General features: G+C 44.4%; 1 protein-coding gene across 2 annotated transcripts in view; it reads right to left on the reverse strand.

The window, feature by feature from the left end:
* LOC122563717 (transmembrane protein 35B-like) overlaps positions 1 to 26,512 on the reverse strand; it is a 62,053-nt gene that overhangs the window by 24,644 nt on the left and 10,897 nt on the right. For both annotated transcript variants that reach the window (XM_043717845.2, XM_043717844.2), the window contains exon 2: positions 4,111 to 4,291. In XM_043717845.2, coding sequence (XP_043573780.2) covers positions 4,111 to 4,291 — 181 coding nt within the window. The remainder of the gene's footprint in view (positions 1 to 4,110; positions 4,292 to 26,512) is intronic.

Below are 26,512 nucleotides of genomic sequence, written 5' to 3' on the forward strand. Positions count from 1 at the left end.
CAGCCATTTACAATTCTCTGCAGCCAGGTTTTAGACATCATTCTCATATTGATTTTCATCATCACACTTCGGTCATTTGCTCATACCCTCCTCATCCTGTCACAGTCTTATATGAGTCTTACACAAATGAAAAAATTCCACACAGGGAACAAATATGGTTATCCCTTACTCTTATAGTCCAACCTTTCAGCCTGTGTATGCACCATCTCATATAAGACAGAGTCAAAGACACCATCCTTCTCTTCCTTCTCCGTGCTAAGTTAATGGGTCTAAGCCAGAGTGGCAGTAAGATCTGCTCACTGATCCCAGCAGCCCAAACGTAGATGGGATGCCATATCACCCTCAATAATACAATAACTGGCTGTTCAATAAGCTCATCCAACTCATACTTATAAGGGCAGCACGGTGGCTCAGTGGTTAGCAGTGCTGCCTCACAGCACCAGGGTCCCAGGTTCAATTCCACCCTCAGGTGACTGTCTGTGTGGAGTTTGCAAATTCTCCCTGTGTCTGTGTGGGTTTACTCTGAGTGCTCTGGTTTCCTCCCACGGTCCAAAGATATGCAGGTCAGGTGAATTGGCCATGCTAAAATTGCCCATAGTGTCAGGTACATTAGTCAGAGGGAAATGGGTCTGGGTGGGTTACTCTTCGGAGGGTCGGTGTGGACTGGTTGGCCGAAGGGCCTGTTTCCACACTTAAGGTAATCTAATGTCACCTTTAACATAAAGAACATCCCAAGGTGGGTCTATAAAATAAACTCTTCATGTATTTCTTTTCTTAATACATTCATAGGATGTGGGCATTAGTTACCAGGTTATCATTTGATGGGTAGATAACAGCCAACCAAATTGCTGTGGATTTGGTGTCACATATAGGCCAGAACTTGTAAGGATGGCAGATTTCCTTCGTTCAAGCACATCTGTGATGTTAATGGACTTTTTTTAATCAACTGTTTCAATACCAGATTTTTCATTGAATACAGATTTCACCATCTGCCATGGTAGATTTTTAACTCATGTCCCTTGACCATTACCTTGGGATTCTGAATTAGGAGTCCTGTGACATTACAACCACATCACCGCCTCCTCCACTGGGTATCTCTTCAATTCAACAGCAAATGAAATAGAATACGTACGACAATTAACCAACTGGCTGACTGCATATAAAGACAATGAGTGAATGGAATTATTATCCAACAGGTTTGTACTGTCCGACATAGACTGTTGGCAAATTCGCCAGGAATGGTTATGGGCTGTCACACTGTGCCCGAGTTGGATTTTAATAAGCAGCTGTGGTTTTGCCTAGAGACAGTGAAATTTCCAGCAAGCAACAGGAGACAATGGTCATAAGGTGGAATGCTGCTTGATTATCTCCCCAGTCTCACCTCCAGACAGTAATGCAATGGGGTATTGAAGTCTGGAAGCAGATAAAAGGCAAAGTTAGGAAGCCTATTATCAGCTGGATATTCCTTCAAAAATGTGTTCATTTTCAAAACCACTGCCCTGACATTCAGCTTCCTGTTGTGTCCAATTGCAGAGAGTATCCTGAGTTCAGATCAGTCATGATCTTGTAAAAGGCAGAGCGGACTTGAAAGGCCAAATGGTCTACTTCAGCTCCTATTTCATACATTAGTAGGTTAGTTAACTCCAGCAGAGTTCCCAGTCTATGGGCATCACACCTGTATGGATCAATTAACACACATTAGTGGGCGGCACGGTGGCACAGTGGTTAGCACTGCTGCCTCACAGCGCCAGAGACCCGGGTTCAATTCCCGCCTCAGGCGACTGACTGTGTGGAGTTTGCACGTTCTCCCCGTGTCTGCGTGGGTTTCCTCCGGGTGCTCCGGTTTCCTCCCACATTCCAAAGATGTGCAGGTCAGGTGAATTGGCCATGCTAAATTGCCCGTAGTGTTAGGTAAGGGGTAAATGTAGGGGTGGGTTGCGCTTCGGCGGGGTGGTGTGGACTTGTTGGGCCGAAGGGCCTGTTTCCACACTGTAAGTAATCTAATCTAATCTAATTATTCTACTGCCTCCTGACAACTGTCAATAATAGCCAGATGATTCACCTCACTCACTTCCTCTCCAGTTGAAATCCTCATCTACAGCACCTCTACTCAGTGCTCTACTCACCAACTGCTCCACTCCTTTCCTCTCAATGCCCTTCAAACCCATCTGGCCTGAAGCATTAACTCCACTCATCCCTCCACCAAAGTTGCTCATAGTACACGGAAACAGACCCTTCGGTCCAACCTGTCCACACCATCATCCCAAACTAAACTAATTCCACCTGCCTGCTCCTGGCTAATATCACTCCAAACCTTTCCTACTCATGTATCCATCAAATGTCTTTTAAACATTGTAATTGTACCGGTATCCACCACTTCCTCGCAAAGTTCATTCCACATTCGATCCATTTTCCGTGCAAAGAATTTGCCTTGTGGTCTTTTTTAAATGTCTCCTCTCACCTTAAAAATGTACTTCCTTGTCTTGAAATGCCCCGTTATTTCTGTTTTAATTTCAGATTTACAGCTACACTTTGCTTTTGTTGCAGAGAACGTCCTGCCCTGTCTCCAAGACTGACTAGTTCACACTCTGAAGGCAAACCAATAAAGACACTGCAACACTCTTTCTGACTGGATGGCTGCAACGTGAAAGCACTATTCGGATTGGGTCAGTTCATCAGCTTTCTGTCGATCGGAGAAATCAAGGACTTGACTGCAGCAGAGGTTGTGAGAAATGGAGTGGAGAAGTCGATGAGTATGACAGAGACTGATTTGTGTCATGGTTGAGAGCTTCAACAGGAGTTTGGAATGAGATAAAGCACAGGAAAAGGCCAGCAGTAACAGTTGTCAGAAAGTGGTGGATTTCATTGATGTGCTGAAAATGAATAGGGTAAGATACAGAACATAACTGGTGCAGATTTCAACTGAATAGTTCACTCATTCAGTTAAATTGAAACCTGGATTTTTAACTAGCATACAGCTAGCAGTATCAGAGGTTACAAGTATACAATTTCCAGGTTACAGGCTATCAAAACCACTAACAGTTTTACAATTACAATTAAATAGAAGATAATAGAGTGAGGGTAGATGAGTTCACTTATTCTCTGTCCTTCCGCTCCAGCTCAGCACCATCCCAAACTACTGGCTTGAAAGAGGTTCACTTTAGATCCAGTTTCCCAGTGCACAAACTGTCCATTCCTCCTCATTTAGGAGTTTACAAGAAACCAAACTGGGTGTGATTTTTCCCTCTCTCTGGAGCCGGTGACAAAGCTGTCAAGCAAGTGAAATGTTAGGGCAAGTTGGCCCTGGACAGGAACTCACCCAGTTCTTGACACTTCATTAGCTTAGCTCTCAATATGGATGACCAGCTTGATCCACCACCAATTAATGCCCCTGAAGTGGTCAAGCGGGCAATCAGAGGCACAGATAAATGGCAAGGGGGTGGCCTGTGAAAGCCAACTCCTGCCCTTGCCACCAACCTCCCTGTGCCCCATCTCTCCCCATGTCACCAACCCGAGGAATGATATAAAAAGTAGTTGGCTTCTCGCAGTTGGATGCGCCAAGGGCTAGGCCTCAACTGATGGACCTTTGGATACAGACGCTGCTGGCCTCTGACTGGCTGGCAACTTGGGATGCCAGTGTTGAGACCTGTGATTCTCTGAGCTGATTGGTGGGTCAGTTGGAGGATCTTTTCAGCTGTTGGGGTGGCACGTTAGTCGTCACGTCTCACCTCCTGCTGCCCAGGACCCCGCCAACCCGAATCTCCCCAGACGCAAGAGTTAGGAAATTCCATCCACTGATACATTGCAAAGGTAGTCAGGAGAGACAGGGGTCGTATTTGCTGTGCTGTTTGATAATTTACTAGGACCTCATCGCTCACCTTTATTTGAGGATGAAGAGCCTTGTTTCTTCATTCAATTCTCACAGTTCACTTCACTGATTACTTTATCGTGTGGAGTTAGATGCACCTCAGCACTTGACTACCCTTACTTGTCAGTGATGTGGAGGAATAACAAGAGTTTCTGATTGATCAATGTGCTCACAGCAAGGGCCATGGTAATCACGAGTGAGTCTGACTGAAGTGCATTTTACTGGACTTTGAAATTTCTTACCCATCATAACGATTGAAAGGGCAATATCACTGACTTCCTGCATGAACTTCAACCCAAACGCCAGGAGAAAACCTCCAATCAATTCGATCCAGCCCACTGTCTTTAGGTAATTCATGGGATCGACCTCGATCCCCTCATCGATTAAAGGAAACACTCGAGCGAATTTCACAAACTCATCAACCTATGGAGAAACAACATATAAAGGGAATGAAAATCAGTAACATTGTGTGGCAAGACAATGTGATATGCTGGGGGAGGCTAAGTAAGCAAATAAGGACAGCTTATTTCTTTGTTCAACCCCAACAGCACAAGGTCACAATGAAATCTTCTTCATGTACCACTCTCCTCTTAAACCATCTGTACAGTTTTCATAATTGGCATCAACTAATCATTTATCCAAGGCTGGTATTGCAGTGCCAGGACTCAGTGCCCTGTCAGAGATGCCCACTTTCTGATGGGACATTAAACAGAGATCTCGTTAACCCCTTCATTTTGTTTAAAATAATGCCAAGTGATCTTTTACAAGAAAAGCAAGCGAGCTTTACCCCAGTGTGCTGAACAATATTTACCCCTCGTCCAATACCTAAAACAAATGATCTGATCATTTGCTTTTTGTTGTCTGTGAGACTGCCACACACAAACTGGCTGCAAGCTTTCTTACATTACAAAGCTTGCAAAGTACATAATTGGTGATAAAACTGTTGGAAATTGGAGATTGTGGAAGGTTCCAGAGAGATGTAAGTCTTCCTTTCTATAAAGAAGTTTAACTCAACATCACACCTCATATTCTCATTTGCCCCTTGGAAACTTTAATGTAGTGATCAATCTGCCACCGTTAAAATTGTACAATCCTCCAAATAGTCTTGTATCACAATGGACAGTGTTCCCACCTCTGAGCTCAATTCTCCAGGTTCCATCTCCATTTCAGGACTTAATAGCTACAGAAGACAAGGGCATAACGTAGCCAAACAGATTGATTTTTAATCTCAAATCTTTCCAAATCACCCTGGTACTGGTAAGAGTGGAAGAGTCTCCTGTTTCCCCATTTTCAATGTAGAGTGGTGCCCTCAAATCACAGTTCCTTGTGACAAGGTAGCAGGAAAATCTAGCAATGGAAACATATATATATATAAACATATGCCTTGATTGCTTCACAGGCCAGGAGGCATGGGAAGCAGAAATTTTCTTCAAATGCATTGTTGTGAATTCCCATTTGAACAAGAGGAAGATATGACTTATATTATGATTTCAGCTACGCCAATAGTGACAGGAATGGAATTTGGCTTGACAGATCCTAAATTTATTTTTGCAGATGGTTGCTGTTGTGGTTAGTCACTAAAGCATATTCACATGAGGCTGCAAATGTTCTTGAACGGAAGAGTATTAGACTATTACATAAAAGAAAGAAAAACAAAAGCTGTATATTTTACTATACATGAGACAGTTACAAAGATCTTAACACAAACAGCAGAAGTTTCAACAGGTTTCCCTGCACTACCCTTTCACAGACATTCACTCACAGAGAAATATCACTCCCATCTCAATTCTTATAATGCCTTATTTAACTGACTGTTCCCAATTATTTCCTTTAGATTGCTGAGAGTTTTAAGTCTGCTTTCATATTCTGTTGGAATGAACCTTTTTTCAATTCTAATGGCCTAAGCTTCTTTTCAGTTCACATAGTCGAACTCTTTACACATTCTCACAACCTGGATGCTTCACAAACTAAAACCAATTCTGCCATGGTGATTTTTTTTTCTGATTTGAAGACTCTAATTTGAGGTCAAAACAAAACTAGAGGTGCTGCATTATTTACCATGCCTGTCATAAACTCAGCAGTTTAAACATTTTGTCCATTAACACCATAGGTGTATGACTAGCACTTAACTGAGGTCACAAGCTTTCTTGGAAATACGTATTCAGGTCACTATTCAAAAGGATTGTCGGACCTCATAAGGAAAAACCTTCACAATACTGACTAAAATCCATCTGTCTCTAAGATCCAAATCCCAAATGATACTGATGTATCTACAAATATACATTTTATTACACCTACTCCTTTTCAATGAATTCCAACTACAACTTTAAAACACAGAGAAACTTGCATTGCAGAGAGAGAGATTACAGGGAGCCATGTCTGTTATGAAAGAAGTTTTATTTATTTTTTGCTTATTAAGGTGAATGATTTCCTTTTCTTCTCCAATTTGTAGCGATATCTTAAATGAGCATGTGAAGCTTTAGTTCTTAATAGCTAACAGGCAGGTTTTTACCTATTCTCACATACACACCCAATCATCCTATCCCTGTCAGAGTTCCTTCAATTAGCAATGCATCTCGACTTTTGATTTCTGTTCAAGGTTTTGTTTTCAAATGCAGTGTAGCAAATTCTCACATGAAGAGGAGGATAATTATGACAAAGAGTTATCACTTGACCAATGGTGCCCATCTCCCTGCAGCCAGCATGTCTGTATCATGGTGGTTGACAGCTTCCTTTCGAGGGCACACAGTCCAGAAGAAGGGCAGAATTGGATACTCATCAAGGAATAGGTTTGAATGTTAGACAATGCACTTCTTTTCCACCAGCCACTGTTATTGGGACAGGAATGGCTCCCATAATGGTACTGACCACCTTCGGAATTTTCACCATCGATGTGCCTGGCAGAATTTATCATTTTAATCATCAAGCTAAAGAGGGGACCTCTGGTGTCAATTCATTTACCATTATAATCATATATCACATTAGCAAACAGACACTGCGTATTGCAAACATCTCACTTCTAAAAAGCCCCCTTCTTATTCTTTGCCATGTCCCCTCCTCTCCTGATCAAGGCTTAGAAATCCGGGTTGGAATTACAGCTAGTCCATTACTAACTCACCAAGTGACAAATCACTATGCAAATACCTGCTTCTTTAAGAGCTACAAATCCTTGTGTAGTGTTTCTAGCGCCCTGGTTAATGCATTCAGATAAATTCCTGCGCGTCTCTGTTTGTGAAATGGTTACCAATTGATGCACACAAGCATTTGGATCAAATATGTCAAGAACTGTGCAAAAAAACAGCCAACAGAGAAATATCAATTCATAGCACTTATTTATTTTCTGATGCTGAAGGTGATAGCAGATACCAGTGTCCAGCACAAGTTACCAAGGAGAAAGCCAAGGACCGAGAATGCAATCCACATTGCAAGGAGTTAAGGCGTCTGCACATTGAATGCAGGTCACGTCCTTCGGGATAAACTGCTTTATAACATGAAGAGAGCACATTGAAATAAATTCAATCTGCTCCCAGCACCTAGTGCCTGACCTCACTTTGAAACCATTATGGAAGGAGACAGAGTAAAGATGCAACCTGGCAGCCCCACTGGGAAATGTTGGAGCACTTAAAGATACAGTGGCTGCACAAGCAGCAGTTTTGGAACAGAATTTCTCCTCCTCGATTTTCTAATATCTTTTAGGGCTTGACAGCGTTTTCAAATATAATATAATATCGAGGCACAAAACAAAGGATGTGGATGAGTAGTGGAACAATACAAACTCCAAGCTTAGTTTCTGACCGGGTTTACAGCAGACATGAAGCTGCAGACAGGATTGTAAAGAAGGCCTCTGTGAACATTCACATGAACATGATACTTAGGGCCACTCAGCTTCCCAAACCTACTGCACCATTCAATAAGATCATGGGTAAGTTATTACTCCACAGCCCACCCCCTATAACTTTTCACACACTTGTTTATTAAAAATCTAACTATGACTTTAAAATAGTCATAACCTCTGCTTTTTAAGAAAAAAGTTTCAAAGACTCACTACCCTGAGAAAGAAAATTGTCTTCATCGCCGTTTTAAATGAGTGACCCCTTCCTTATTTTTAAACACTGATCCTGAGCTCAAGATTCTCACACCTGTCAATACCATCTAGGATCTTGTACGATGCAATCAAACCATCTCCTCTTCTAAATTCCTGTGAACACAGGTCTAACTGGTTCAACTTTCCTCATAACAAAGCACAGATATTAAACTGAGTAAACCACCACTAAACAGCTTCCGATACATTTCAACCACAAAGAACTTCAACCACAACTTTGAACACAAGAGAAAATTTCACTGGAGAGAGAGAGATTACAGGGAGCCACAGCCCATTATGAAAGAAGTCTGATTCCTTTTTTTTTGCTTTTGGAATGTTAAGGGGAAGGATTTCCTCTTTTTCTCCTATTTTTAGCAAACCTTAAATGATCATATAAAAGTGTAGTTCTTAATAACTAACAGTCAAAGTTTTACCATTTCCCACATACCCACCCATTCATCCCTCTCTTGTCAGAATTCCTTTGATCAGAAAACGCAATAGGACACCCAGATCCCTCTGCATCTCAGATTTGGCAATCCCTCACCACTTAGATATTTGTTTTAAAATTATTCCTGCCAAAATGCACAATATTCCCACATTACACTCCATTTACCAGAAATTTTCCCAATCACCTACAGCTCTTTGTGGCCTCCTTACTTCCTCTTCATAACCTACTTCCCTAACTAACTTTATGTCATCAGTAAATTTAGCGATCATGCCTTCCATCCTTTGATCAAAGACACTTGTGAAAATAAGGCTCCAGCACTAATCCTGTGATACGTTTTTTGTTACATCTTGCCAACCACAAGGTGACCCATCTATATCTACGTAGCTAATCATCTATCTATGCCAAGATGTTTCCCCTGTATGATCAGATTTTATTTTCCGCAATAAACTTTGATGTGGTACCCTTATCAAAGGCCTTCTATAAATCTAATACAGTACATTCATCAGTTCTCCTTTATCCAGATGTTACTTCCTTGAAACATTCTTAAGAGAAGGATTAGTAGGGGGTGGCTCAGTGGTAACGTTGCTGCCTCACAGCACGAGGGACCTGGGTTCACTTCCACTCTCAGGCAACTGAGTGCAGTTTGTACATTCTCGCCGTAACTGCATGGGTTTCCTCCGGGTGTTCGGGTTTCCTCCCACAGTCCAAAGGTGTGCAGGCTAGGTGGATGGCCATGGGAAATGCAGGCAAAGGGTAAGGGATGGGTCTGGACGGGATGTGCTTCAGATGATCAGTGTGGAATCAATGGGACAAAAGGCCTGCTTTCACAGTACAAGGATTCTATGATTACAAATTGGTGAAACACGATTTTCCTTTCACAAAACCATTATGACTCTGCCTGATTATCTGGAACTTCTCTAAGTGCCCTGCTATAACAACTTTAATAATAGATTCTCACACCTTTGTAATGATATATATTAAGCTGACTATCCCGTAGTTTCTGTATCCTGTTCCTTTCCCTTCTTGAATGAAGGAGTTATATTCGCTATTTTCCAATCTAATGGAATCTTCCATGAATATAGAGGATTTTGGACAATTGAAGCAATGACTTATTTCACTGCCCATTTCTTCTAAGACTGTAGGATGAGTTCTATCAGGACGCAGGAACTTGTCAGCCATAGCTCCAACAGTTCATAACCTTTTCTTCTTTTGTTTTGCCAGGCATTCTGTTGCCTGTCTCTGTGCGATCAGTTCTCAAGTCCATACGGCTCCTATATAAGTAAGATTCCCTTGCCTGAACCTACGTGGCTTTCCCGAATTTCCTGCCCCCAGCCCCAGAGCATATATGATCCACTCTAACTTTGGTCCCAGCATGGTTAGTCCTGTGAACTTGCCTCAATGCAGCTTCTCCAGCACAGATCAGGCCTGATCTCCACAGGATTCCTTCAGCGCCTCCTGTCCCATGTACTCCTTCAGATTCTTTTAATACTCGACTGGATTGTTCCCAGGCTTACTGCACTAACTACCGGTGTTAAATAAAATATACTCATCACTTTGCAGTGCCTTTCTGATGATCTGATACAACTGTTTGTGAAGCCAATTGTTAGAGTAGATTACTTTACAAAATAATCTCAGGAGCCTTGAGGTACAGGTAGATGATCATTTATTGAGCTAATGTTGGGAGAAAAGGTTCTAAGGTAGCACTCTGACACAAGGATTCTTCAGAAATGTCTATGTTGTAAGTCATGTAGACAGTACATTGTGCATTCTGAAATGATCTGTTTGAGACAAATCTCTTGGTTTTCACACACTCCAGAAGTGGCAAGTTACTTGCTTCCCCCACCCCCACCAGTCTGACCCTCTCTTCCCCAGTGCCATCTCCTCTCCGAATCCTGTGCTTTGTTCTTGTCCTTTACTAAACCCCAGTGCTTTGTCTTTCTCGGCTTGGTGTGGGTTCATCCCCACAACCCATTTCCAAACAAGGCCTTGGGGTTAATGCCAATTCAGCCAACTTACAGTTTCACTGAAAATCTGTCTGCCTTATCCGCATCTGAGCATGTTCATGCAGTTTAGAGAAGTTTCTTTTTTTAACCTGACCACTTTCTTGAATAAAAATAAATGAAAAATGTCTCTTAAATGATTTATATGATTTAGCTTTCAAGTTAACTACAACACTCTACCTCACTAATCCCAGTTGGAATCTCATGTGGATTTCCTTAGAGTCATGCAGCGTGGAAACAGACCCTTCGGTCCAACTCGTTCATGTTCCCAAGTTTCCCAAACTAAAATAGCCCCGCTTGCCTGCATTTGGCCTCTATCCCTCTAAATCTTTCCTATTCACGTACCTACCTAAATGTCTATAAATGTTATAACTGTGCCTGCATCTAGGGTCAGTGTGGACTCGATGGGCCGAATGGCCTGCTTCCACACTATAGGGACTCTATGAATGTTAATTTATGCCATATGCAAATATCCCCCTAACACTTATTCTTATGTTTCATTGTAGAAGTGAAATCTGCAACATTGCGTGGTAACGTTTTAGTGAGTGCCTATGTTGTTGAAACCTATACAAAACAAAACATGATCTATCAAACCAGGTTTCAGTTTTGGTTCTAATTTGTCCAGTAATAATATCAGCTTGGGTCATAACACTTGCCCACAAAGTCCCACATATTCTTTATTGCACCTCTATATATATTAACCCCACTATGGAAGCGGGTGCTTAGTGATACTGTTGCTAGGTAAAAGCAATATTATCAAGATCTACGTAATGTTCTAGGGACTGGCTTTGAATCCCATCATGGCAGTTGCTGGTGTTTGGCTTCAACCAAATCTGGCATGATAAGTTTAATGATGACCATGAAACCATTGTTGAATGTTGTGAAAACTTACCTGGTTCACTTATGCCCTTTAGGGAAGAAATTTTGTCATACTTACCTTGATAGGCCTGCTTGTGACTCCAGACCCAGAGGAGTGGGGGTGACTTCGAAATGCCCTTTATAATGGCGGGTGTATCAAACCACTGAAAAGTCTCAAAAATAAGGAATGTAATCAGAAGTAACGGCAAAATCTGCCCTGTCAACACTGCAAAGTCATCCTTACCAATATCTGGGAGCTAATGACAACATTGGGAGAGCAGGCTCACAGATCAGTCAACAAATAGCCTGAAATAGTCATACTCACGGAATTAGACCTTACAGATATTGTCATTCCAGCAGAATGGTATAAATTTGAGCAGTTGGTGTTTTGGGAGTCTCCCATATTGACTCTAGAACCCATGACGTATCATGGCATCAGGTTAAATGTGGGCATAATCCTGCTCCTCGGATGCTGCCTGACCTGCTGTGCTTTTCCAGCACCACTCTAACCTTGACTCTGATCTCCAGCATCTGCAGTCCTCACTTTCGCCTATAAGTACCTCCTACTGATTATCACATACATTCCCACTCTCGGTTGTTGAACACAATTGGAGAAAGTACTAAGTGTGGTAAGCTCACAAAATGAACTGTCACTGGGGAACATCAATGTTTTCAGTGCATTAACACTACTGATTGAGCTGGTTGACTCTTGAAGGACATAGCTGCTGGACTAGGTCTGCAGCAGATGGTGACATAACCAACAAAAGGGAAAACATACTTGACCTCATCCTCATCAATCTGCCTATCACAGATGCAAGTATCCATGTCCAAATCAGTAGGAATGTCCACCAAACCCTCTTTGAGGAGACAAAGTCCTTTCTTTATATTGAAGATATCCTCAAATGTGTTGTGTGGCACTATAAATATACTAAATTGGATAGATTTTGAACAGATCTTGCAACTCAAACCAAACTGTACTCTAATACAATCTGCAACATCATGGCCTGGCATATTGCCCACTTTACTATTACCATCAAGCCAAGAAAATCAACACTGGTTTAAAGAAGGGTACAGATGAGCATGCCAGAAACAGACCAAATATACTTTAAAATGAGATGCTAACCTGGTACAGTTACAAGACCGGATTACTTGCATGCCAAACAACATGAACAGTAAGAGATAGAACTAAGCAATTCCATACAGACAAATCAGATCTAAGTTCTGCAGTCTTACTATATTCAATCATGAATGGTGGTAGACAATTAAACAACTCAGTGGCAGAGGAAGCTCAGAGATATCTCACCTCAATGGATGACCCAGTGTGAAAGCACCAGTGCATTCTTCAGAGTCCACTAGCCTTTAGAGCATTTCTTACAGGATTGGAAAAGCAGAAGTGCCTCTTCCAAACCTCAGGACAGTCTTTCACCTCCAATTTGTCAAATAGAGACATCTCTAGCATCTGTCATGATCACTGCTAACATTTCCACCCTGACCTGTTGGCTGTTCCCCGAGCATATCTGACCACCTTTCATGCACTGCCTTTCCCACCACTCCTCAATCTGCAGCCAGCCTTGCAGTCCCTCCACCTGAAATCTCTGCTGCTGACATGCCTTCCCAGCAGCTGGTTAGCCTATTGTTTTCACTGACACAATGTGAGAAACAAAAAATAATGGCAAAGGCCTGTTACTACATTTATCATTAGCTTCACCCCATAGCCTTTCCAGATTCCCCTTCTGCCTGTAAGCTCCCTGTGAATAACAGGGCCTATATTTAACCGGAGCACACAGTAAGCTGTTGTATTGTGTCTAACAGTCAGTATGCCTCAAAGTATCTTCACGGTCTCACCACTATATCATATGCACGTGACCTGAGAGTATAAACATCTCATATTCCACCTTATCTGGCTTGGAGCATGACAATCTACTGGAAAGATGCTGCTTGGTTGTAACCTAATAGTTTAACATTAGCCCAGACATCTGCGTGCCTGGGGAATATTATGTTTGTTCTTAGTTGTGATAAATGTCTGCTGGATTCTTCAACACCACTCTACAACATTCAGTTTTTTACGCTACAGGAGATAACAAAAGCATTGCTGGACTTAAGGGTCTGTTTCCGTGCTGTTAGACTTGATGACTCTGTAAAACCCCATGCCGAAAGTAAACTCATATCATAGTGGTAGCAGTGACAATCTATAGAAGGAACAATATCCTAGTGACAAATAGTTGTAAAACTAACTGAAGACCAACTGGACAACAGTTTTGGACAACAAAGATTTCAGGCAAAAGGAGAGTTCCTCAACATTAAGTGGCATTAGCTTCTGCAGCTGTTTCAGATCAGTAGATAGGGCATTAACCACCAAGGAGAAAGTAGAACTGCAGATGCTGGAGATCAGGGTTGAAGAGTGTGGTGCTGGAAAAGCACAGACAGTCGGGCAGCATCCGACGAGCAAGAGAATCGGCGTTTCGAGCATAAGCCCTTCATTAGGAATGAGGCTTGTGGGCGAAGAGGGCTGAGAGATAAATGGAAGGGGGGGTGTAACTGTATTTATACAGCTTGGCTAGGAAAGCGGCAAATTCTGGAGCACAAGTCTTCAGTACTGTTGCCGGAATGTTGTCAGGGCCCATTGCCTTTGCAGTATCCAGTGGCTCCAACCGTTTCTTGATATCGCATGGAGTGAATACAGTTGGCTGAAGACTGGTATCTAGGATGCTGGGAACCACTGCAGGAGGCCGAGATTGAGCACCCACCAGGCACTTCTGCCTGAAGATTGCTGTGAAAGCTTCAGTCTTGTCTTTTGCATTGATGAAGGAGGATCGCATTGAAACTTCAGAAACACTTGAAGATCTGGAAAGTTCTCAAGAATTAACTTCAAAATTAAAAGACTCAGGCATATATCATACAGATAGCAACTCCAAGAGTCTATTGACCAGTTTGTCAAAAGATGCCACAGCAAAGGCCACGAGTGTGACTTCTTTCCAAGAGAGACTGTCATCAAGACTCACTCAGTTAGTCATCACCCCCACAACAGTTAAAACCTTTAGGAAGGATCTTCTGAAATACAAAAAAAGGCCATATTGTTGGCACATTACTTGAGGATGGAATCAAGATTGAACGCACAGTTACTTTTGTTTTATTTCAAAAATATACTTTATTCATAAAATAATTTGATGGTCTGTACAATTGGTCATGCCATACATATGTAATCATGTACATACAGAGATCAGAATTTATCATTTTTATACAGGTCTGTACATTTTTCAATCATATGCCCATATAATTAGCTGAGGTGTCAGCAGAGCCCAAATGACTGCATGGGCCCCCTGTTCTTCGTTAGGCAGGCAGATGTTACACAGTGGTCTTTCCCCACCGCGCCTTAAGACAACAACAATGATTGCTCTAAATGCAGCCAACACTACAGTCTGCTAAAATCTGTGAGAGACGCCATTTGTCGCACACAACTGAATTAGTGTGACCTTTCTTTATACTAGCAAAACATGTGGCACCAAGGGAGATAGGGCAGAAAATCTTTTTTTTAAAAGGCCAAGCCAATCCCCAGAAAACAAACACAAGTGACGAACAAGCTGGAACACAACCACAAGACTGACAGCAAGGAAAGTGTAACACCACAGCGAATCAGAGTCAACCTAATGAAAAGGCAAATGTCGGAAGATGACCAAACTTCCTATGTTGTTCACCACACAGATCATGTTGATGTTACAGCCTTTAACATCAGGATGACACACTTAAACTGACACCGGAACTTTAACAACACATTACCAAGACGTATCTTGAAAGACATGCACTTTAGAAAGTGGCACTCCATGGTGCAACTGACGAGAAACCAGTTTACAACATATAATAGATCATCCATTCTATGCATTGCCATCGGAGGAAGCAGAGGTTACCTGACATACGCAGGGCAGCCAAAAGTGTGCCGAACCTGCGGGAGGTCAGGCCACATGGCAGCGGATTGCAAGGTGACCGTCTGCCGAAATTGCAAGCAGGAAGGCTACCCGACCAAGGAATGTAAGGAGGCCAAGAACTGTAATCTGTGCGGAGAGACGGGCCACATGTACAAGGCCTGCCCAAGCCGAGGGGCCGCCACCTACGCACAGATGGCCGGAGGTGGCAACACGAGCCGTGGACTGCCCAAGACCAGCAAGGTACCACAAAACAGCACGGGAAGGGTGTCTGGAGGCAACCAGAAGGAAGGGCAGGCTGTAGCGGAGCAGACGGCAGACAGTGGGGAGGTGCAGCAGCCGATCCAAGCTCCTTCAGGACAGACGGAGGAAATGGAAGAGAAGGGACCAAAGGAAGCAGAGGATTGGATTACCGTGAAAAGCAGGAAGAGGAAACCTCCCAAAGCCATCCAGCGAAGGGGGAAGCGACACCTACGCGATGAGGACACATGCAGCTCTTCCGACGGTGAGGATGGGCGCAAGGCGGGTCGTCACCAGAGGAAGAGACAGAGCGCCGTGGGGAAAAAGGAGGGCAGCACCACTCAAGCAGGAAAAGACAATCCCTCTGAGGGGACGGGTAAAGGCCGCCCCCCACCCGGTGAGAACCAAGAGGTACCCACCGGCCCACAGCTCCAGGTAACTGGGAGCAGCGGTCCTGTGACAGCCCCGCTGTCAGATGGAGAACTGGACCATGCGGACCCTGGGCCCGACCCGAAGACACCAGAGCGGGGAAATGGCTCCAGCGTGGAGCCGGACAGCTACCTCAGCCCTGGGAGGGTCCAGCAGTTTGCCATCACCACGGGAATGCACACAGCTACCCCAGAGGGGCAAGACCAGCAGCAAATGGACACTGTTAACCTTGTAAACTGTTAAAATGGGGATAAGAGTTGCCAGCATCAATGTGCGTAGCATCAAATCGGCGACGCGATGTGTTTCTACGATGGCCTTCCTGGCCAATGTTAACGCCGACGTCCTGTTCCTGCAGGAGTGTGGGATACTGCACCTCAGCAGCTACAGGAGATGGTCGAGCTTATGGGCCCATGAGCCGTCAGTTTGGTCGGGGGGCAACGATAGCTGCGCCTCCGGCCTGGGTATCCTGTTGAGAGGAGGCAACTTCACCATCTCCGAGGTTAAGGAGGTGGTGGCCGGGCGCCTCCTCGTCACTGACGTCATGTACAGGAATGCTCCCCTGAGACTGATTAATGTATACGCCCCAGTGGGTAAGAGTGAACGGTTGGCTGTCCTGCAGCAGCTTCCACTGTTGCTGGCTACGTCCAGGCCGGTCATTCTGGCCGGAGACTTCAACTGTATCATTGTTGCAGATGGATGATCCGGCGGGGGGGGACAGTAAACTGGACACCACGTCCAGAGCCCTGATGGACACGGTAAAAGATGCCAAGCTGCACGACGTCTTCAGCGCCCCTGCAGACGGAGCGCAGCGTAGATACACCTGGTCACGGGCAGACGGGTCTATCCGCTCAAGGATAGATTACCTGTTTGTGTCCCGAACGCTCTCGGTCAGATCCAACAACGTCAAGCCGGCGTTCTTCTCTGACCACTGCCTCCTGCTGGCCGACTGTCACCTACAGGACGAGCAGCAGGCTGGTAAGGGAACGTGGAAGCTGAACACCAAGCTGTTGACCCCGGGAAACATTGAGGAGCTCAAGAGGGACTAACCAGGTTGGAGAACCGTGAAGCCCCTCTTTGAGTCCCCAGCGGACTGGTGGGAAACAGTAAAAGGAAACATCAAGAAGTTCTTCATCCTCAAAGGTGTTCAGGAGGCGAGAGAGAGGCAGGGAAAACTGTCCCAGCTCCAGGAAGGTATGCAGAACCTGCTTCTGCTGCAGACGATGGGGGTGGATGTCACGGAGGACCTCAAGGAGGTGAAGGGCCAGCAAGCCTCGCTCTTTGCTTCGGAGGCCTCCAAGATAATCTTCCGGTCCAGGGTCCGCTCGGTGGAGCAGGACGAGACGTGCTCACGTTTCTTCTTCCAGAAAGTGCACAAAGAGAGCTCTGTGCTCAGCAGCCTGAAGGAAGAAGATGGCTCCATAACGTCATCTCAGGCTGACATCATGAGGATCAGTAAATCCTTCTACGCCAGTCTGTATGACGCTAAGCCAACCAACAGCGCGGCCTCCCAGTCGTTCCTGTCCTCTATCACGGAGGTCTTAGACGACAGAACACGGGAGCGGCTGCACCAGCCGCTATCTCTGGACGAGCTGACCAAGGCCCTCAAGTCCTTCGAAAAGAATAAAACTCCCGGAAGCGACGGCTTACCCGTCGAGCTCTATTCCGCTCTGTGGGACTTGATTGGCCAGGACCTGCTGGAGGTGTATGTCAGTATGCTTCGGGCAGGTACCATGAGTGAATCCATGAGGAAAGGCATCATCACCCTCGTCTACAAGCGGAAGGGGGAGAGGGAGGAACTCAAAAATTGGAGACCAATCTCACTGTTGAATGCGGATTACAAAATTCTGTCAAAGGTAATCGCCAACCGGGTCAGGTCTGCTCTAGGGTCGGTGATTCACCCTGACCAAACCTGTGCTGTGCCGGGCAGGAAGATCGCTGAGAGTCTCGCACTCCTCAGGGATACGATCGCCTACGTGCAGGACAGAGGGTTGGACACCTGCCTGATCAGCCTGGACCAGGAGAAAGCCTTTGACAGGATATCACACACGTATATGAGAGATGTTTTCTCCAAAATGGGCTTAGGGGAGGGAATCTGCAATTGGATCAGACTGCTCTACACCAACATTGTCAGTGCAGTCTCAATCAATGGGTGGGAATCAGATCGCTTCCCAGTCAGATCTGGAGTCAGGCAGGGCTGCCCTCTCTCTCCTGCCTTGTTTGTGTGCTGCATAGAGCCATTTGCCGAGTCCATCAGGAAGGATGCGAGCCTGAGAGGGGTGACTATTCCTGGCAGTGGGGGCCTGCAGGTTAAGGCCTCCCTGTACATGGATGACGTCGCCGTTTTCTGCTCGGATCCGCTGTCCGTGCGCAGACTCATGTGCATTTGTGACCGGTTCGATCGGGCCTCGGGGGCCAAGGTAAACCGAGGCAAGAGTGAGGCCATGCTCTTCGGGAACTGGGCCGACCAATCCTCGATCCCCTTCACCGTCAGGACCGACCACCTGACGGTGGTTCGGAGGGGCTGGGGCATGCGCCAAGTCTTGGGAGGAACGTATCAGCAAAGTGAGGCAGAAACTGGGCAGATGGAAGCTACGGTTGCTCTCCATCGCGGGAAAAAAACCTGGTCATCAGGTGTGAGGCACTGTCATTGCTATTATACGTGGCACAGGTCTGGCCTATTCCCAGAACCTATGCCGCTGCAGTCACCCGGGCCATCTTCCAGTTTATATGGAGGTCAAAGATGGACCGGGTCCGAAGGGACTCACTGTATAAAGATCTGGGCAACGGGGGAAAAAATACACCCAATGCCACCCTCGCCCTGATAGCCACCTTTGTGTGTGGCTGCATCAAGCTGTGCGTGGATCCCCGGTACGCAAACACCAAGTGTCACTACGTACTGAGGTTCTACCTGTCCCCGGTGTTGTGAAGGATGGGCCTGGCCTCACTGCCGCGGAACGCTCCGAGTAGTTGGACCGTTCCGTACCACCTGTCCTTCGTGGAGAAGTTTATGAAGAAAAACAGCTTTGACCACAAGTCCATCAGGAAGTGGTCAGCACGTAATGTCCTTGAGACCCTTCGGGAAAAGGAGAGGGCGGATCCTATCGAGCGGTTCCCTGAGCAGACTGTCAAAGCCATTTGGCAGAATGCCTCATCGCCAGAACTTTCCAACAAGCACCAAGACATGGCTTGGCTGGTGGTGAGAAGGGCTCTGCCTGTGAGATCCTTTATGCACGCCCGGACTCTCAGCCGCACCACACGCTGCCCTCGAAGCGGCTGCAGGGGGGACGAGACTGTCACACACCTCCTTCTGGAATGTGCCTATGCAGAGGAAGTCTGGAGAGGAATGCAGTGGTATTTGTCGAGGTTCGTCCCGAGCAGCGCCGTGACGCGGGACTCCGTGCTCTACGGTCTGTTCCCCGGGACGCACACCGAGACGAACATCAACTGTGCCTGGAGGATCATCAACTCGGTGAAGGACGCTCTCTGGGCGGTCCAAAACCTGCTGATCTTCCAGCTGAAGGAGTTGACCCCGACTGAGTGCTGCAGACTGGCACATTCCATGGTCCAGGACTACGTGTTGAGGGACGTGCTGAAGCTTGGGGCAGCTGCCGCCGAGGCGCGGTGGGGAAAGACCACTGTGTAAAGTCTGCCTGCCTAACGAAGAACAGGGGTCCCATGCAGTCATTTGGGCTCCGCTGACGCCTCAGCTAATTATATGGGCATATGATCAAAAAATGTACAAACCTATATAAAAATGATAAGTTTTGATCTCTGTATGTAAATGTTTACATACATATGGCATGACCAATTATACAGACCATCAAATTATTTATGAATAAAGTATATTTTTGAAAAAAAAAATCCATTCTATGCATTGGCAGAATAGCACTGCAGTTTAAATGCTCTAGCTCATCTTGACTTACTGAAATCTATCAACAGTCCAACAGCAGGAAGACTATATGCACAGATCTATGTATAGCGACAGTCCATGAGAATCAAACCATACCCACAGTGGGGTAAAGACCATATGATGTAATTGGATTAGTCTTCAATGATATGACTTTGAAGTAAGATATAAGCCAGATGTGTGAATCTGATAAAATAAGCAGATTATCCAACTCACACAATGATCATAACATTCTTCCTGATGTAGATGTTGATGCCTTAGATTACAAAGTTGAAGACATTTTCAAGTTTGAAGCCAGAGCCAGTGTGAACATGTTCAAACCTGTAACTGTTGAAGAAGAACAAGATTTACAAAAGATCATTATCTTGAGAAGGCCTGGATAGTATTAAAGAAGCATTCGAGAAGATTTGTTAATTTTGATAATACAAAAATGAACATATTACACAATGGATGTATGGACATTGAATACACAAGACAGCTCAAACATGAATCTGTGCACTGGCCAGCAATGAAACAAGGTTTTCTAATGACTCTTCAATACATATGAGGTATAAGAATGGGGGGATACAATGGAGGGAGCTTCGACATCCACATGTCATTCCATCAACCTCTTTGATGAAATTAGCAACAGACCCATTCACAGTTCATGGGGAAGGTTACACCTTTCTGGTGATTACTTCCCCAAATTTCCCAGTTTGACAACAGAGTGGAAGACAAGTGTGACAGTAGTTAGGTCAATTACACTTTATTAGATGTCCTAATCAGATAGTGACTGACAAAAGATTGCAGTTCCCCAGCAAACTGTTTTAAGACATATGCACTACATGGAGAGTGATCCATATCACATTATCACCACACAGCCCACTTTCAAATGGTCTGGAAAAATGTACGGTATATGCTGTCAAATCGCTGATCATTTAGTGTCAAACAAAGCAAGATTTTGAATGTACGTTGCTGCTTCTTGTGCAACTCCAGTGGGGGAAGGAATACCATCACTGGCACAATTTATATTTGGAAATCAAGTCCAATCTTGCCAGCAAGATTGTTTAGCCATTCCAAGATACAGGACCAAAAAAAAACAAAAGAACTGCAGTTGCTTGAAATTTGAAACAAAAACAAAAATTGCTGGAAACTCTCAGCAGGTCTGGCAGCATCCATTGAGAGAGATCAGAGTCCATGTTTAGGGTCCAGTGAAGAAGGAGAGATACCAAAACTGCACTATGGGCAGTAAATATGAATTAGAAACGCAAGTAAATATTTAGGAGAGAACAAAGGTTTCTCGAATATACAAGCAGCCGCAATCATGAAAAGTAATCATGGATCATGGTACTTCATTGTGAAGGAACAGAAACCAGTTCAATCTGATGTATGGCACACCATTTATGCACAAAGAAAGTGAACATAGAACAGTACAACAGCAATAGGCCCTTATGCCCACAAAGTTGGTGCCAAACATGATGCCAAATTAAACTAATCCTTTCTGCCTGCCCTTGGCGCACATCCCTCCATACCTTACATATTCATGTGCTTGTCTAAAAGTCTCTTAAATCCGCCTATCATATCTTCCTCCACCACCACCCCTGGCAGCGTATTTCACACACTCTGTGTAAAAAACCTTCCCCTCACATCTCCTTTGAACTTTCTTCCTCTCATCTTAAATGCATGTCCCTGGTATTAGACATTTCAACCCTGGGAAAAGATTCTGACCGTCAACCCTATCTATGCATCTCATAATTTTATACACTTCTATCAAGTCTCCCCTCAGCTTCTGCTGCTCTACAGAACACAACCTGGGCTTTACTAGCTTCTCCTTATAGTTCATACTCTCTAAACCAGGGAGCATTCTCATGAATGGAGCTCTCTTCTGCTCCCTCTTCAAAGCCTTCACAGCCTTCCTGTAATGTGCTGACCAGAACAGTATGGCCTAACCAAAGTCTTATAAAACTGCAACATGACATCCTGACTCCTGTACTCAATTCCCTGACCAATAAAGGTAAGCATGCCATATGCCTTCTTTACCACCCTATCTACTTGCGTGACCACTTTCAGGGAGCTATGGACTTAAACTCCAAGATCCATCTTTACATTAATGCTGTTCAGAGTCCTGCCATTAACTGTGTACTTTTCCTTAACATTTGATCTCCCAAAATGCAGCACCTCACACTTATTGGGAGTAAACTCCATCTGCCATTCTCCACCCATATCTGCAACTGATCTATATCCCACTGTATCCTTTGACAACCTTCTACGCTATCCACAACTCAACAATCTTTGTGTCATATGCAAAGAAGAGCTACAACCTGGAATAGGTTCTCCAAGTTATTACAAGATGGAATACCCCAAATTGTTGACTCCCTTTGTGAGGAGGGACGAACTAAGTCCTTTCCTTCATTCAGGCACACCCTTGGTTTGATCAAAACAAGTTTGGTAAACTAAGGATTCCCTTCCTCTGGGGATTTTTTCTCCCATATAAAATGAATTGATGTTTTAAAAAGGAGGGAATTTAATCAGGTTTTCCTGAGTTAACAAGAAGAGAGAATTTATTAGTTACTAACTGCAAGATAAAATAATGCAGCATATAAAGCACAGACTGAAGATGAGAAACAAGTTCAAAAGTTAAAAGATGTATGGATCAGTCTATGGGTCAATCATGAAAAGTAGGTGTGGACACTGGTAGTTCAGCAGTCGATTTCAAGATTCCTGGCTTTGCAATTTAGTTGAAATTCTTTTGTTCTGTGTTCTTTTATATGATTGGCTGGCAGCACTCAACAGTGCAGGAAGTGCTTCTTTTATCCTGTTTACTATTGTAAACTTCTTGTTTACAATAGCTTGTTGGCATCTAGTGTCTAGCAGTGAGAAAGGGAGAGTATCTTTTACCTGCAACACAGGGTGACGTGTGGGTGTTCTTTGACTGTGATCTTCTTAGTGCACCCAAGCTGATAAATAAGTACCTCAGCCCAAAAACACACGTGAGCACCTCAGCTCAGTATCCTCCTCTACCAAAGTTTAACCGACACTTAATCCATGCTCTTGTATTCTTGAAAGAGGAAGATACAAAACACACATCTCATCCAGACTGCTGTGTCTTCTCCCATAATGATGTAGAAAGGCCAGAGTTGGAATGCAGTGGACAAAGTTAAAAAGCACACAACACCAGGTTTATTTGGAAGTACAAGCTTTCAGAGTGCTGCTCATTCGTCAGTTAGTTAGGGCGGCAGGATCATGGAACACAGAATTTATCGTAAAAGATCAAAGTGTTATACAATAAAAACTGGGCAGCACAGTGGCTTAGTGATTAGCACTGCTGCCTCACAGCACCAGGGACCCAAGTTCAATTCCCACTTTGGGTGACTGTCTGTGTGGAGTTTGCACATTCTCCCTGTGTCTGCGTGCATTTCCTCGGGTGGTCTGGTTTCCTCCCATAATCCAAAAATGTACAGGCCAGGTGAATTGGCCATGCTAAATTGCCCATGGTGTTAGGTGCATTAGTTGAGGTAAATATTGGGAAGGGGAATGGGTCTGGGTGGGTTAATCTTCAGAGGGTCAGTGTGGACTAGTTGGGCTGAAGGGCCTGTTTTCATAGGTCAGTGCAAGAGAGAGAGAAAAAGAAACTTACATTGCTAACTGACAGAGTTAGCAGTTACTGTTGAATTCATCCATTGCTGGACATCGGAGTGCATCTGGGAAAATTTAAAAACAGTGAAATTCACAACTGATCTTGGAGGAACCTATTGGGTGAGGTCACAGCACAGCAACAGATAAGTGGATGTTTTAAGCGTGGCCTCAAAATAAGTCTGCAGTAGTGAGTACAGTGGGTTCTTTCTTGATTAAATGTTTTATTGAGCTATGCCTCTTGTTTAAACTTAAATTATAAGCCATATAATTTAATCTGGAGCAGTGTTTTATAGAGGAATAAAAAGGTGCTATTTTCTGGGTCTGTAGATTGAAAGAAGCAAAAATGGCCCTTAGTAGACTGATACGCTCTTCTTGTTGGATGTGGGAGTTTAGGGGAGAGGGAACGGGTTACTGAGGATTATATCTGCAATAAATGCTGTTGGTTGCGAATCCTATTAGATCGAATGGATTGGCTGGAGAGGAGGCAATGAGGAATTTACAAGAGCAAGGGGGTGTGATGGAAGGCAGTTATAGGAAGGGGGGGGGGAAAGTCTCAGATGCAGTCACATAGATGGGTTAACTCCAGGAAAGGTAAGAGAGGTAGGCAGGTAGTATAGGAGTCTTCTGTGGCTATCTCCATTTCAAACAAGTATGCTGTTTTGGAAAATATAGGGGGTGATGGATTCTCAGGGGAATGTAGCACGAACAGCCAAGTTTCTGGTATTGAGACTGGCTCTAATGAGATGTACATTGGGTTCCAAGCGATCGACTGTCTTAGGGGATTCTCTAGTCCGAGGTACAGACAGACATTTCTGGGGCCAGCAACGAAAAATCAGAATGGTGTGTTGCTTCCTTGGTGCCAGGATCAAGGATGTCTCAGAGAGGGTGCAGAATGTTCTCACAGGGGAGAGGGGCCAGCAGGAGGTCATTGTATACATTGGAACCAACGACATTGGAATGGAAAAGGATGAGATTCTGAAGGGAGATTACAGAGAGTTAGGCAGGAATTTAAAAAGGTCATCGAGAGTAGTAATATCTGGATTACTCCCAGTGCTACGAGCTAGTGAGGGCAACAATAGGAGGATAGCGCAGATGAATGCATGGCTGAGGAGCTAATGTATGGGACAAGGATTCACATTTTTGGATAATTGGAAGCTGTTTTGGGGTAGAAGTAACCTGTACAAGAAGGACAGATTGCACCTAAGTTGGAAGGGGTCTAATATACTGGCAGGGAGATTTGCTAGAGCTGCTCGGGAGGATTTAAACTAGTAAGGTGGAGGGGTGAGACCCAGGGAGATAGTGAGGAAAGATTTCTTTCAGAGACTAGTACAGTTGAGAACAAAGGCGAGTCAAATAGTCAGGGCAGGCAGGGACAAAGCACAGAACAAGGTAGGACTGATAAATTAAACTGCATTTATTTCAATACAAGACGCCTAACAGGGAAGGCAGATGAACTCAAGTCATGGTTAAGAACATGGGACTGGGGTATCATAGCAATTACAGAAACATGGCACAGGGATGGACAGGACTGGCAGCTTAATGTTCCAGGATACAAATGCTACAGGAAGGACAGAAAGGGAGGCAAGAGAGGAGGGGGAGTGGCGTTTTTGATAAAGGATAACATTACAGCTGTACTGAGGGAGGATATTCCCGGAAATACATCCAGGGAAGTTATTTAGGTGGAATTAAGAAATAAGAAAGGGATGATCATCTTTCTGGGATTATGTTATTGACCCCTTGATAATCCAAGGAAAATTGCGAAACAAATTTGTAAGGAGATCTCAGTTATGGTAGGGGATTTTAAGTTTCCAAACATAGACTGGGACTGCCAGTGTTAAGGGTTTAGATGGAGAGGAATTTGTTTAGTGTGTGCAAGAAAATTTTCTGATTCAGTATGTGGATGTACCTACCAGACAAGGTGCAAAACTTGACCTACTCTTGGGAAATAAGGCAGGGCAGGTAACTGGTCAGTGGGGGAGCCAGCGGACCAGCGACCATAATTCTACTGGTTTTAAAATAGTGATGGAAAAGGATAGACCAGATCTAAAAGTTGAAGCTCTAAATTGGAGGAAGGCCAAGTTTGACAGTATAAGTCAAGAACTTTTAAAGGCTGATTGAGCACAGACATTCGCAGGTAAAGGGACGGCTGGAAAATGGGAACCCTTCAGAAATGTGATAATGAGAGTCTAGAGAAAGTATATTCCTGTTAGGGTAAAAGGAAAGGCTGGTAGGTATAGGGAATGCTGGATGACGAAAGAAATTGAGGGTTTGGTTAAGAAAAAGAAGGAAGCATATGTCAGGTATAGACAGGATAGATCGAATGAATCCTTAGAAGAGTATAAAGGCAGTAGGAGTATACTTAAGAGAGAAAGCAGGAGGGCAAAAAGGGGACATGAAATAACTCTATTTGCCAAAGCTAAGGAGAATCCAAAGGGTTTTTACAAATACATTAAGGACAAAAGGGTAACGAGGGAGAGAATAGGGCCCTTCAAAGATCAGCAAGGCAGCCTTTGTGTGGAGCCACAGGAGATGAGGGAGATACTATACGAGTATTTTGCATCAGCATTTACTGTAGAAAAGGACATGGAAGATACAGAATGTAGGGAAATAGATGGTAACATCTTGAAAAATGTCCATATTACAGAGGAGGAAGTTCTGGATGTCTTGAAACGCATAAAAGTGGAAAATCTCCAGAACCTGATCAGGTATATCCTAGAACTCTGTGGGAAGCTAGGGAAGTGATTGTTGGGCCTCTTACTGAGATATGTATATCATCAATAGTCACAGGTGAGGTGCCCCAAGGCTGGAGGTTGGCTAACGTGGTGCCACTGTTTAAGAAGGGTGGAAAGGACAAGCCAGGGAACTATAGACCGGTGAGCGTGAACTCAGTGGTGGGCAATTTGTTGGAGAGAATCCTGAGGGACAGAATGTACATGTATTTGGAAAGGCAAGGACTGATTAGGGATGGTCAACATGGCTTTGTGCGTGGGAAATCATGTCTCACAAACTTGATTGAGTTTTTTGAAGAAGTAACAAAGAGAATTGATGAGGGCAGAACGGTGGTTGTGACCTATATGGACGTGAGTAAGGCATTCGACAAGGTTCCCCATGGGAGACTGGTTAGCAAGGTTAGATCTCATGGAATA

Source organism: Chiloscyllium plagiosum, unplaced genomic scaffold (assembly GCF_037043375.1).
Source record: "Chiloscyllium plagiosum isolate Xiang-an unplaced genomic scaffold, Cpla_swu_hap1 HiC_scaffold_30, whole genome shotgun sequence".
NCBI lineage: Eukaryota > Metazoa > Chordata > Chondrichthyes > Orectolobiformes > Hemiscylliidae > Chiloscyllium > Chiloscyllium plagiosum.